The sequence below is a fragment of the Leptonychotes weddellii genome, chromosome 6, assembly GCF_054177405.1.
Source record: "Leptonychotes weddellii isolate Sample4059 chromosome 6, ASM5417740v2, whole genome shotgun sequence".
NCBI lineage: Eukaryota > Metazoa > Chordata > Mammalia > Carnivora > Phocidae > Leptonychotes > Leptonychotes weddellii.
The window spans coordinates 136,825,086-136,838,430 of NC_138374.1; the positions used below are offsets into that span (position 1 = coordinate 136,825,086).

General features: G+C 62.7%; 1 protein-coding gene across 13 annotated transcripts in view; it reads left to right on the forward strand.

Moving 5' to 3' along the window:
- ARHGEF2 (Rho/Rac guanine nucleotide exchange factor 2) overlaps positions 1-13,345 on the forward strand; it is a 37,473-nt gene that overhangs the window by 16,410 nt on the left and 7,718 nt on the right. For 10 of the 13 annotated variants that reach the window (XM_081825463.1, XM_081825460.1, XM_081825457.1 and 7 more), the window contains 11 exons: positions 5,977-6,121; positions 8,056-8,123; positions 8,408-8,471; positions 8,997-9,126; positions 9,332-9,441; positions 9,531-9,677; positions 10,128-10,378; positions 10,523-10,648; positions 11,017-11,134; positions 11,319-11,567; positions 13,084-13,160. In XM_081825463.1, the coding sequence (XP_081681589.1) occupies positions 5,977-6,121; positions 8,056-8,123; positions 8,408-8,471; positions 8,997-9,126; positions 9,332-9,441; positions 9,531-9,677; positions 10,128-10,378; positions 10,523-10,648; positions 11,017-11,134; positions 11,319-11,567; positions 13,084-13,160 (1,485 nt within the window). Of the gene's footprint in view, positions 1-3,710; positions 3,735-5,643; positions 5,793-5,976; positions 6,122-8,055; positions 8,124-8,407; positions 8,472-8,996; positions 9,127-9,331; positions 9,442-9,530; positions 9,678-10,127; positions 10,379-10,522; positions 10,649-11,016; positions 11,135-11,318; positions 11,568-13,083; positions 13,161-13,345 lie in introns of those variants that run through there. The other 3 variants (XM_081825468.1, XM_081825465.1, XM_081825459.1) reach the window with 3 other exon arrangements.

Here is a 13,345-nt window from a genome sequence, read left to right on the forward strand (position 1 = left end):
CTCCTAGCCTGGCTACCTGTCTTGAGGCTAAGTTGGGAGAGATTCCATCCTGGAACTTTTCCTTCAGGGGCTGGGATGAGATTGTGCCAACAGGAAAGCAACTAAGGATTTGAGTAGGGCCTAAGACAGGAAGTATGCTGGAGCCGTGGGCGGCAGCCTAGCTGCGCTCTGCTTGGGCTCCTCTCACCCCTGCCCGCGCCAGGCCCCAGCCCTGAAAGTCTGTTTATTTTTCAACCGTTTGAGCTGAGACCCTGGAGTAGAGCCCAAAAGGGGGGGGGGGGGGGGTTTTTTGAAACCACGGAAATTTGGTTCCACCCTAAAAAGGAAAGCCAAGAGGGAGCTGTGGGGGGCAGACCTGGAGAGGGGTGTAGAGAGGGGCTCTGGGAGGGTAGATACTGGGATCTTTTTTCATTGGGAGGAGCTGGGGGGCCAGATACCTGGGTCCTCATGCCTTGGTCTTTTTAGTGGTGGGGGGCCCGGGACTCTGGAAGCTTGGCTCTTTCTGTCCAGCCGGCCTTGGTTTGGGGAGTGGGGGGTTGGGGGGGCTGAGTGGGTGGATCTGAGGGCAAAGCGCCGCTGGAGGAGGGTGGTTGTCGGTTTGGGTTGGTCGGAAGGGGAGGGCCGCCTCCGGAAAGCTGTGGTTACAGAAGGGGGGAGTTGGTGCTTGGCCAACAAACCTTGGATCCCCCCTCCCCCCTCCCCCAGCACACCAGCTGTCTCCTTTCTTTTTATACTGTGGTGGGAAGTAGAGGGGGCCCTGCTGGAAATGAGATTATTTGAGGAAGATGGTCTCCCCTGCTACCTATTTGGAAGGATGGGTCAGACCAAGCCCTGAGCCCACGCCCCTGGCACATTCCTTGCCTGACACCCGGGAGCCTCCTTAGAGAAGGAGAAATTTGGGGGGAGCATAGCCCTTCTCCCCATCCTCACCAAGGCTGACTGTGTGGCCCCCTCCCCACGCTTCTCATCTTGTCACCCCTTCCTCTCCACTCCTCATTCTCTCTGCTCTGCTTCCTACCTTCCCAGGTCCAAACCCCACAGGCCCCTTTCCTTCTGGCCCCCGGCTCTTCCCCCCCTCCCCCAGATCCTAACCTTCACATCTCTCAGAACAAAGGGTCCTTTCCTGTCTAGGAGCAGGGTTAGCGGGCACCTCCAGGATGGCTCCAGAGGCTGGGGTCCCCGTGGAGTCTCCAGGACCCCGACCCTGGAGTGTGTGGGGCAGGTGGAGTGGGAGAGAGGGAGAGGCGATTTCTTTGTTCTGAGTAAGGAGAGGTGGCTGGCTTTGTGTGCAGGACAGACTGGGAGAGGAGCGGAGCCGGAGAGGAGGGGTGGGCGAGCAGGGAGGGGTTGGCAGGCCTAGCAGTTTGCCAGGAAGTTTTGCAGGAACTGGGGGTCCCTAGGAGGTTGAAGCTTGTAGGGGCACAGGAAGAGATGCTGGGGGCCATGGAGGTTTGGGACGGAGCTGAGGGGGGCAGGTCACTGAGTGCTGCAGGGGGTTGCTCATGTCTGGGGAAGGGCCGACTGGGCTCAGCAGAGGATTGAGAGAGGGGCCTGGAACCGACCTTGGATCCGGGAGGGGACAGATGTGAATGTGTGACTCCCATGCACGCGTGGGACCTGTGTCCGGTATGTGTGTCTGTCTGTCCCCAGATGCTCCGGGTCACTGTTCTGAGTGGTGGTCACCAGATTAGGGGCTCGTGCTTTCTGGAAGTAGTTCCATGTTTAGCTTCCGTGTCTGGTTTGAGGGCTGACTAGGAGCCTGAGCAAGCAGATTGGTCAGGGCGCCTGGAGCTGGTAAGAGAAATGGACGAGAGGAGCTGCCTGGACCCTTCTGGGTTTGTTTGTGTCTCCTGGGGGAGGGGTGCCGGCAGCAGCTGCCCCCTCCCAAGCCAGCCGGCCTGCCCTGTGCCAGGAGGGCAGGGAGTCCTGGTAGCTATTGTTCGCCGGCACAAATGCCCGTCTGTTCGCCCTCCCCCCCTCCCCTCTGCTGTCTCTCTCCTGACCTGACAGGTGTGGCCGGGCAGGGGGCAGGCTGGGGGCCAGGATGCCTGGGTCTCAGGGCCCCTGGCCTGATTTTATTCCCCATGGCCCTTAGTGCCCCTCTTCTGCCTGCCAGTGCACCCACCCCCATTGTCTGGGGCTCATCCTCATTCATCAAGCGAGTATTTATTAAGTGCCTTTGTGTGTTCAGTGGTGGCTTTTTGTGTTATGTTTCTGGCTTTGGCGCTAGCGTTTCCGTTTGGCCACCTTCTCCTTGGCCTGCTGCCTTCATCTTGTCCCTGGAAGCTGATGCAGGAACAGAGCCTGGCTGAGGCCATCCCAAGCCCTCTTCTCAGTCCCGTGGCCAGGGACCCACTGTCCCCCCCCAGTTCCCAGCCCAAAGCTCATCCCCAGAACTCAGGGCCCTTCGCAGCCTATGACTGCACCCCTGCTGGTCAGGGGCTGAGCCGCAGGTGACTTGAATCCCAGTGCAACCCCAGTGGGACCCTCGGGGGCCCTCTGGTCACCGGGCAGAGGCCTCAGCATCTTGGGGAAGGGGCTGCTGCGAGTTTCGGCGGGAGCAGAGGTGATTCTGAGCACCTCGTGACTCCCCCGCGGTCTTGGTGTGGACGTCCCTGAGGAGGAGCAGGTACTGCTGAGCGCTTGGGCCTTGCAGGGACTGGCACTGGCCCTCCTGGGGGGGCTCTGCCATCCCTGCTGCCCGCCGGGGAGCCCAGGAAGCCAGGCTTTGGCATTACCTTCTCCATGTTTCTCACATGGGAGGCAAGGTGCCGATTAGGGGGCAGACTGCCTCTGCCCCGGAGCTTTTGGGCCGCCAGCTACAGTGCCCTCTGCCCTTCACCCGAATTTCTTTCCCCAAAGTGACCAAGATCTAGAAGGACAATGGAGGGAAGGCTTGGGTTGGCGTCTTCTGGCCTCCGGAGGAAACCCTCCAGGGCCTAAGCTCATAGAAAGCAGAGGAGGAGTGAGATGGGGAGACGGGGTTTTAATGGCGCAGGGTGAGGGTGCTGCTGGGACCCTGTGTCCCTCGTCCGTCCTCCACCCGTCCTGCCTTCCCTTCCAAGAGCACGCCGACTGCCTGTTGTATGGGCTGCCGAGCCAGGTGCTTTTGAACGCCCTCCTCACCGCTTCCTGATACAGCTGGAGAAGCTTCCGTGAGGCCCTGTGAGCAGGAGTGTCTGGACGCTGGCTGGGCAGGACAGGACTGAACTGGGCAGGAAGGGCTTCAGAGTGGTGGGGGTGGCTGGTGTGGATTGGGCATCAGGCCCGTGTCTCGCTGCGGGGTTTGGGGCATGGAGAAGTGCTGTCCTGCAGGTGGGCAGGTACGTAGGAGACCAGCGGGACCATCTTAAGAATGCCTGGAAGACAGTAGGACAGAACCAAGCAAAGCCCATTCACTGCATCTCGGGAGCAGCCCCCCCACCCCACCCCCGTGGCCGGTCCTGCGTCCATCCATCCTCCCGGCCGGGCACTGGGGCCGGCACAGACTGCGCGGGGACAATAGCGCTAGGCAGTGCCAGGGCCGTGGCTGCCGGGCAGTGACCGAGGGGGGGCGTGCTGCTGCTGCGGCTGCGGGGGGGTCCCTCAGCGAGAGGCTGAGTGTGGGGAGCAGGGGAGACTGGGCCCAGAGCCCCGCGGTCTTCTGTGGGCCATCGACACCAGGGAGGGAAGGGCCCGAGACACTCTTGCTCTGGCTGCTCCCGCCCTCCCTCCTCCTCCCACCTCTTTCCCAGGTGAGTCTCCAGGAGGCCGAGGGCCTGGAGGGCAGAGACCCGAGGGCGGAGGGAGGGGGGACTTGGAGCAGCTAGGGCCGATCTTCAGCCCCTCCCTTCTGGAGTTCACCCTGACCCAGACGTGTTCTCTTCCATGTTGGCTGGTCCGATGCTTCCAATGCAAGCATAGTGAGAGCTCCGAGTTATTTGCGTCCTAGAGAAGGCTGGGAGTGCAGGACAGGAGAGAGGGGCTGTGGCAGTGAGGAGAGACCTTGGGACCTGGTCATTGAGGTCCCCCGTCATTCAGAAGGGGATTTGATCTTCTAAGGAGCTATAATTTGGAACAAGACAGATGGAAATTAGACCAAAGGGAGAATTTTCTAGTGGCCAGATAGGTAGGTACCAGAGTAGAAGGAAGGAGGCCTGGAACACTGGAGGCTGGGGCTGGAAGGCTGGGCTTCCCTAACCAGGCCTGGGCGGGGAGGAGGGAGTGGGCTGTAGGGGGGGAGGTCAGGAGGGAGAGGCCATGGGCAGTAAGGGAAGCCACTGGGGGAGGAGGTGAGAAGGGGAAGGCAGAGGGGAGGGGAGGAGACTAGGAAATAGGAAGAGAGGGGCGCCTGGGTGGCTCAGTCGTTAAGCGCCTGCCTTTGGCTCAGGTCATGATCCCAGGGTCCTGGGATCGAGCCCCACATTGGGCTCCCTGCTCGGCGGGAAGCCTGCTTCTCCCTCTCCCATTCCCCCTGCTTGTGTTCCCTCTCTCGCTGTGTCTCTCTCTGTCAAAAAAATAAATAAAATCTTTAAAAAAAAAAAAAAAAAAGAGGAGGAGGAGAGGGGAGAAGTAGGGGATGGAAGTGGGGAAAGACCCTAAGACCTCCAGGCTTTGCTTATCAGCAGACAAAGCTGGAGCTTCTGAGCTTCTGCCTGGAGCCAGGGGAGAGAGGACCTCCCCCACCCCGCGCCCCCCCCTCCCCGCCCAGAGACCTCAGGGCACTGTGGCCCAGTGCCCTCTGGCCCCCACACTGTTGACTCAGCTTCTGCATACTTCCCTTTTCTGCCGGGAGCACAGAGTGCCCGCCTAGCACCAGCCCAGTGTGGTTTTCCCCACCAGCCTCTCAGCTGCTCGTGTGGGGGAGCCAAGTCAGGCCCAGGCCGAGGGCTCTCCCCAGGGCCCCAGCCAGTGTCCCCCACCCTGGGGCTCCTGCTCTCCGCATCAGCAGTCTGGATCCCGCTCTGTTCCTGGGAAGCTCGGAAGTCCAGGGGGTGGGGAGTGTTCTTGCCAGCCCTGTCCTGTTGGTTACCCTCTCTGGGGGGACGTCAAGGGTCTGAGGTGACCGCCGAGGAAGGTCCTGGAGTAGGTGGGAAGAAGGGCATCCCACGCCCTCTCAGGCTCTTGGGGGACAGAGAAGAGGGGGGGAAATGACTTGACCCACAGCTAGCTGCCGGGGCGGCAGGGATGGGGACCCCCAGCCTCTGAGGTTCTGGGGTACTCTGCCCCCTCTTGCTGGAGGCTGGAGCCCAAAGAAGGGTGCTGCAGCCGGAGGACAGAGGGTAGAGGCCAGAAAGGACTCGGGATGGGAGCCGGGTGAGCGGGAGGAGTGGGAGCTCACCCGGGTTTCTGAGGGTAGCATGAGGAATACAAGTCAGACTTCCTGCCGGAAGGAGACCCGTGGGCTGAGTTTCCTTCCTCGGAGAGACCAAAGCCAGGTCCAGCCTCCCATAGGGTCCCTGGTGGTTTGGGATCCTGACCCCTGGGTTGGGGGTGGCAACAGAGGCATTCCGGCCTCCAGCCGGTCTACTGAGGGGCTCTCTGGCCCCCCCACTGTGACTGCGGAGCCCGGCTCCAACACTCGTTGTCATGGTTATAAGAGCAGCTAACTCCCCTAGATCTGAAAGCGCTGGTGAGCTGGCACCCTCTGCCTCGCCCGCTCCCCCTCCTCTCTGCGCATCTTCCCCCAGCTCCGAGGAGAGCGTACAGCAGCCTGGGGGCGAGCAGAGCAGGGCTGGGAGGTGCAGGGAGGACGCCGGGCTAGAGCCGGGGAGATGAGTGCCCACAGGAGGCAGCCTAGCCGCCGGGGCCAGGTAGGTCAGGGGCCGGCCCGGGCCCCCTCGGACAGCTGCCTCTGACACCCTGCGGCAGGCCCTTCTTTGGGAAGGGGTGTCTTTCCGGCATCACCCCCTGGCCTCTGCCCTCCGCCTGTCTCTGGACACCCCGGGCACCTGGCATCTTCAGCCTCACTTCCTGTCTCTCCCACCCCTTCCACAGACCCGGGAAAAGGAGAAGATGAAGGAAGCCAAGGATGCCCGCTATACCAACGGGCACCTCTTCACCACCATCTCCGTCTCGGGCATGACCATGTGCTATGCCTGTAACAAGAGCATCACGGCCAAGGAGGCCCTCATCTGCCCAAGTAGGTTGTGTGGATCCTGAATGTCACTCTGACTCGGTGCCCACTGACCCTAACCTTGCCATCTGTCCTTTCTGCCCTGGATCCATAGGGTCACTCTCTTGGAGCCCCAGCAGGGCCCCGGGCCAGATGCTTGATCCTTCGCTCCCTTTCCTCCCTCCATGGGGCACAGCAAGGCTGTAGGGGAGTCAGGGGAGGGGGGGCTGGGGTGGCACCCCTTGCAGCTGTTGTCCACTGGGTGTCCCCCGGCTCCGGAGCAGCTGCTGAGGGTTAGGGGAACTGCTTGGAGAAGGATCAGGAATGTCCTGCTGGTGGAGGGGGGGCGGTGGCCGGCCGCGGCCTTGCACCTGGTTCTGCCTGTCTTCCTGGGCAGAACTGGAAGGTCAGGACTCGAGGGTCCCCTTGCCCCTCCCTTTCTCTTGACTGGGTGGAGCCTGAAATGCTTGTCTCTGCAGTTTGGAGTAGAGGATGGGATTAGGACCCTCTGTCTCAGATTCCCAGTGTGACAGACAGACCGTGAGAAAGAGAGAGAACAGCAGGAATGTATGCGTTGGGGGTTAGCGGTCGGAGCTCCTGACCTTCGCCTACCTCGGAGGGCAGCCCCGTATTTAGGAGTCTGAGCAGGGCAGTCTTCCTTCCCTAGGATGCCGGCCTGCCCGCACAGAAGGCCCCTGCCCCCCAGTCTGTGGCCCCCTGAGGTCTGCGACCGGTGCTCCGGCTCTCGGTCCCTGCGCAGCTGGAGAGCCAGGGAGGTGTCCCTGCTTCTTCACGACCCATCTCAGAGTTAGGAGGATGAAGAGGGAACCCCAGGCTGGATCCCCCAAGACCTGACAGAGCTCCCCAGCGGGAAGCTTGTTGCCAGGGGAACCGGGGAGGCAGGCGGCAAGCGCTATTTTGAGAGCAGGTGGAAAGCGCTGGGGGTAGAAGAAGGGAGCTCTAGGGGAGTGGGGCAGCCCCAGCCCCCTCCAGTCCTCCCCTTCACCCCACCCTGCCCGCCTTGTATTTGTGGAAGTGAGCCTGCTGCTGGGTATTGTCTGCAGGAGTCGCAGGGTTTCCTGTTGTTGCACGCGGCGGAGGGAGCAGGAGAGGGAGAGGGCGAGGCACGTTGGGGACAGGGACAGCCAGCCGCCCCACTGCCAAGGCCTGGCCACTCCTCCTCTCCTACCCCATGGTGGACAGAGTGTGGGGGCTGTGGGTTTGCCCCAGGCCTGGAACGGGGGGAAGGTAGGGGTCAGAGCCGAGCCGCGGGGAAGGCCAGGAGGCTCTGGGGAAGGACGGGGCAGGGTCTGTCCCTGCTCCAGCGCCGGGTCCAGCAGCCTTTGAATTGCTTAGGCCTGGCCACAGTTCGTGGGCGCACGTGTGGCCCAGCAACAAGGGTCTGGCCTCCAGACGCAGCCATGCCGGGGTTTCAGTCCCGGCTGCACCACTAGCTGCCTGGCCTCTGGTGGGGGGGCTGGGGGCTGTCTGAGCTCTCCAGGCGGCGGGCCCCTCATCTGTAGAATGAAGATCCTTGAATCGACCCCCAAAGGGTTGTCAGGATCAAGTAACTGTGGGCCACGTGCTAGGTGCTCCGGGGGTGCAAACCGCCCCCCTGCCCCTGGCCCCCACCCCAGCTGCTCTGCGCCTGCTTCTGTCCCGTGGGCGTCCTCTTCCATCTGTCACTCTTAACCACCCCTGTGCTCCTTGAGCTCGTCTCTGGCAGCCAGGAACCCCTTCTTCCCTCCGGGCCACCCCTCAGGTCACCCATGAGTCAGGATGGCCTCCTCTGCCCCTCGCCTGATTTCCTGCTGGAAGGAAGGGGGAGGAGGAGGCGTGGGGAGGGCCGGGGAGAGGGGCGTCCCAGATGGCGTGGCCGGGGGCAGACGGGTGTGTGCACGTGGGTATGCCCCGTCCTGTGCCGCCCGGCCCCCCTCACCCTCTCTCCCCCGCCCTCCCAGCCTGCAACGTGACCATCCACAACCGCTGTAAAGACACGCTGGCCAACTGCACCAAGGTCAAGCAGAAGGTGAGGCGGCGGGCGGCGGGCTGGGGACCGGGCGGTGACCCTGCCGTTCACCCTCACCCGCGTGCCTCACTGTGCGGGCCCACACCCTGCACCCCAGGCCTCGGGCCCGCGGCCGGCCCGCTGCTCCGGACACATCCCCTGGCGCTGGGCTCGGCCACCCTCATGCCCGTGGCCACGGTGCCGGCTCTCTCCCGAGGGGCCGGCCGCCCAGCTCCTGCCCCAGCCCGTGGGGGGAGACCATGCGCGACAACTGTCCCTGGTGTCTCTTTTGCTCCATCCCACAGCAGCAGAAAGCCGCCCTGCTGAAGAACAACACCGCCCTGCAGTCCGTTTCCCTCCGCAGTAAGAGTGAGTCGCGGGGGCGCGCAGGAGACCCGGCCGGGACCCCGGGCCTCTCAGCCTGCGGGCTCTGCTGCCCCCCGCAGGTCGTTCCCCGCACGGCACCCTCCCCCCTCGGTTGGAAGTGCATGGTGGCCCCTCAGGGATGTCCAGCCTCTCCGGGGGCAGGGCAGAGTTCCCGCCGGGGCGAGGCTAGGGTTGGCCGGCCGCCGGAGCGCGCACACTACTGACTGGTGCTGCACAATGAGCAGAGTCTGAGTCCCTCCTCCGCCACCAGCTGAGTCACCCTGGACGTGTCCCCTAACTTTCTGAGCTTCAGTGTGCTCGTAGGCTTGTTTCGGGGACAAGATGAGACAGGAGCGCGTTAGAAGAAGCGCACGAGTGCGAGGTGGCGCTACCGTGACCTTTCCTCGACTAGCGGCCCGGCGGGGGGGGGTGGCAGAGGAGGCCTCATTTCCAGTCCACAAGCCTGGGAGGCCTGGATCGCGGGAAGCAGCAGCGTTGACGTTTGCCTGCTCGCTGTCCCCCCTCCAGCCACCCCCCGGGAGCGGCCAAGCTCTGCCATCTACCCCTCCGACAGCTTCCGGCAGTCCCTACTAGGTTCCCGCCGCGGCCGCTCCTCCTTGTCGCTAGCCAAGAGTGTCTCCACCACCAACATCGCTGGGTGAGCCTCTGCTTGGGGAAGGGACAGCCAGGGGGGCAGGCAGTGGGGACCAGGAGGCCTGGGGGGTCGTTCCCGTCCCTGAGCTCAGAACCATCGACAGGGAAGGAGGACTCAGGGTGCGTGCCCCTCAGACCCCAGCCTCGGTTCCCCATCTGGGGAGGGGTCTGTCCCCCGCATTGGGGTGACACAGGCTCTCTTCCCTCAGACACTTCAGTGACGAGTCCCCCCTGGGGCTGCGCCGAATCCTGTCCCAGTCCACAGACTCCCTCAACATGCGGAACCGGGCCCTGTCCGTGGAGTCCCTCATGGATGAAGGTGACGGCCAGCCCGGGGAGGCCTGCGAGGGGCGGGGCGGGACCCAGTGAGCAGAGTCGGGCTCAGCCGTGGGCCCTGCTGACGTCCAGGTGCAGAGGTGTTCTACAGCGAGCTGATGAGTGACTTTGAGACAGACGAGAGGGACTTCGCAGCCGACTCGTGGAGCTTGGCCGTGGACAGCAGCTTCCTGCAGCAGCAGAAGAAGGAGGTGATGAAGCAGCAGGATGTCATCTACGGTGAGCCAAGACCACCCATGCTGCTCTTGCTAGCCAGGGCCAGTTGTCTGTGACCTTCCTCCAGCCAGGGCTCCCCCCTCCAAGACCCCTGCCTCCAGCCCACGAGTTGCCATAAGGCCCCCCGCCTTTTGGGGCTCTTGGTCTCCCAGGCCCCGTCTTTACCCCTTCCTTCAAGTTGGCTCTCCGCCTTTGCTCCCGGCCTCTTCCACGCCTGGCACCATGTGGGAAGTCTGGACGTGAGGGGACACGTGGTTCTTGCCGCAAACAGCTTACAGCCTCCGATGGCAGAGCGTAAAGAGAAAACATGATTAAAGAATCATCTAAGACCATACCAATGCAGAATGTCACCCTGGAAGGGACCTTAGGAACCTCCCACGAGCCCTGAGGCCCCCGCCGAGCCGACCAGTGTGGCCAAGCCACAGTCGGGTCCAACGAGCTGTCGCCCCACAGAACTCATCCAGACGGAGCTGCGCCACGTGCGGACGCTGAAGATCATGACCCGCCTCTTCCGCACGGGGATGCTGGAAGAGCTGCAGCTCGAGCCGGGGCTGGTGCAGGGGCTGTTCCCTTGCGCGGATGAGCTCAGTGACATCCACACGCGCTTCCTCAGCCAGCTGCTAGAGCGCCGACGCCAGGCCCTGTGCCCTGGAAGCACCCGCAACTTCGTCATCCATCGCTTGGGTGACCTGCTCATCACCCAGGTGAGGCCGGACCCAAGGGCAAAGGTGTGATCGGAGTCTGGGGGCGGAGGCGGGAGCTGGTGAGGCAGGAGGCCGGAGGGCGTCCCGGGGGTAGGGTGTGGCTTTGAGGGACATGCTGACCCAGCCCGGCACCCCGACTGCTAGTTCTCAGGTCCCAGTGCGGAGCAGATGCGTAAGACCTACTCGGAGTTCTGCAGCCGCCACACCAAGGCCTTAAAGCTTTATAAGGAGCTGTATGCCCGCGACAAAAGGTTTCAGCAGTTCATCCGGGTGAGTGGACCTCTGCAGGGCTCGCGCCCGGAGCCACCCCTAGTGGCCCAAACCCCGCCTCCTCTTTCTTGGGGGGCGTGGCGGCTGCCGCCACCAGAAGGCCAGGTTCCCACCAACCCCTGTGGCACTTGTCAACAATAACCCCTGCGAGCGAGCCATAATCCCTGTTCACTTCTTTGTCTGGTTGGTCCTCGCAGTAAACCCGGGGCACAGTGCTTCCCATTTCCAGATGCGGTCACCCAAGCCAGCGGGAGGTCAGCAGCCAAGTTAGGGCCGTCTCCAGAGCTTAGGCGCCAAGGGCCGTGTTCCTTGCCGTGCACCCCGCCCCGGCCCCACGCTGGCCCTGAGCCCCACCTCTGCCCCTGTAGAAGGTGACCCGCTCGGCCGTGCTCAAGAGGCATGGGGTACAAGAGTGCATCCTGCTGGTGACCCAGCGCATCACCAAGTACCCGGTGCTCATCACCCGGATCCTGCAGCACTCCCACGGTGAGGGAGCCGGCCGGGCACGGCTGTGCGGGGAGGGCTCTCTGGGGTGAGGAAAGGTGACCCAGGGAAAGGACAGGGTCAGCCATGGAGCCCGGGGCCACCTCTGACGTGGGATCCGGACACCGTGGGAACTGGGGCGGGATGGAAGCGGACTAGCTGGGCCTCATGCTGGCCCTCGGCACAGGGACGGAGGAGGAGCGCCAGGACCTGACCACGGCACTGGGGCTGGTGAAGGAGCTGCTGTCCAACGTGGACCAGGATGTGCATGAGCTGGAGAAGGGAGCCCGCCTGCAGGAGATCTACCACCGTATGGACCCTCGGGCCCAGGCCCCGGTGCCTGGCAAGGGCCCGTTCGGCCGAGAGGAGCTTCTGCGGCGCAAGCTTATCCACGATGGTTGCCTGCTCTGGAAGACAGCAACTGGCCGCTTCAAAGGTCAGCGGTCAGTGTGGCGGGCCAGGCGGGAGCCCAGCGCCAGATGTAGAGAGGGAGGGGCATCCATCCTGTGGGCCCTCTCTCTGCAGCCCGACATCTGGGGCCCAGGGGCAGGGAAGTGCAGCTCTCTGTTGCAGCAAAGTCCGAATTCTGTATTTCACTGCATGGGCCACACAGGGCTTCCCTGTCAGGATGAGTCCTTGCGTGCCCAGAGAGCTACGAGTTTGATGAGGAAGACAGAGAAACTCCAGGACCAGGGGACTAGAGTGGGGCAGCTCGCAGGGCTGCAGAGTGGGCTTCGGGAAGACAGCCAGGAAGGCCCAGGGCAGGGAACTGAGCCGGCGAAGGACAGGCAGGATGGAGAAGAGAGAAAAGAGCAGAGGGGACCAGGGCGGGGGGCCCACTTTCCCGGCCTCTCTCCCCAGATCACACTGGCCATGTCTTTCCTACCTAAAGCAAGGCCAAGAGAGTAGCAGGCCTCGGCTTTGGGAGTGAGGAATGAGGGCCAGAGTGAAACTGCTCCCCAGGCCTGAGGCTGCCTGAGCCCGCCGTCCCATGTCATGAAAACCCCCTCCATGGGCTGGGGGATGGCAGCGCTTTACCGGCGCCTTCCTTCATCCCTTTCTCTCTTTCCCATCCCTCCCACGCAGCAGCTAAGAATATAAACCGTGGGGGTTAAAAATAGCAAGGCTGGAGAGCTTTATTTCTGAAGCATTTAGCAAAAACCCTCCCCTCTGTGTACCCACAGTTTAGTAAGATCTCCAAGGTCAAAGGGTGAGCATGTGTTTTCTTGACTGTGACCTCTGGGTTTTAGGGACTTGACCTTTTGTCCGTGTCCCCCCCCAGTGTTAAAGTGCGGGACTCAGGAGCATTGCGGCTGGAAGGTGGGGCAGAGAAGGACGGTGAAGGAGGCCTCTGGGGTCGAGGAGGGGTGGGATTATTCAGCTGTGGGAGGGATGGCTGTGAAGCCTGACTGTCCCCTGCCTCCTGAGCACCGGGAGGTGCGGGCAGGGGCTTTCAGGTCAGGTAGCCGGAAAGCCCTTCTGTCAGCTGCGAGGCATGGCATTTAAAGGGCGGCCCCTCCTGCTCTGGGAACGCTTTTTACTCTCACAAAAATTGTGGACCCTTTCACCGGGAAAAATACATGTGCGTGTTATGTTACTACGTAAAATTATGCAACTTTGGGAGGCTGCAGAGCGCCCGAGACCCAGCAGTGGACACGCTTGGGGTCTGTGGTCCCCCGGTTAAGAAGCGGCCTCAGCTGGGCGAAGAGGGTTTTCCTCGGATGCACCGGCGACCCCCTCCAGTCTTCTCCAGCCGAGAAGCTGTTTGATGTGCGCACAGGCCCCTCTCCCCCTGGCATTTCTGAGCTGAAGGAACGGGCAGGTGGGCGGCTGCAAACGGAGGAGGAAGCAGCCAGAGGGAAGAGAGGCCGGGGACAGAGTCGTCAGGCCTGGCCCGCGAGAACGAGGCAGGCGGCTGCGCAGGCCTCTGATGCTGGCCACTCTCCCGCCAGACGTCCTGATGCTGCTGATGACAGACGTGCTGCTGTTTCTGCAGGAGAAGGACCAGAAGTACATCTTTCCCGCCCTGGTGAGATTTTCCTCCTCCTGTCTCAGCACAGACAAGTGTCGCGGGCTCTGCTTGCTTTTCTGCCCACGCCACAAAGAACCCGAGAACCCCCCAGAGCCAAGTGGCGATGAGCATAACCGTTGCTACAATATTGGGAGGAATAGAAACAGCTAACGCTGTGTGCAGGCATTTCCACGCCGACGCGG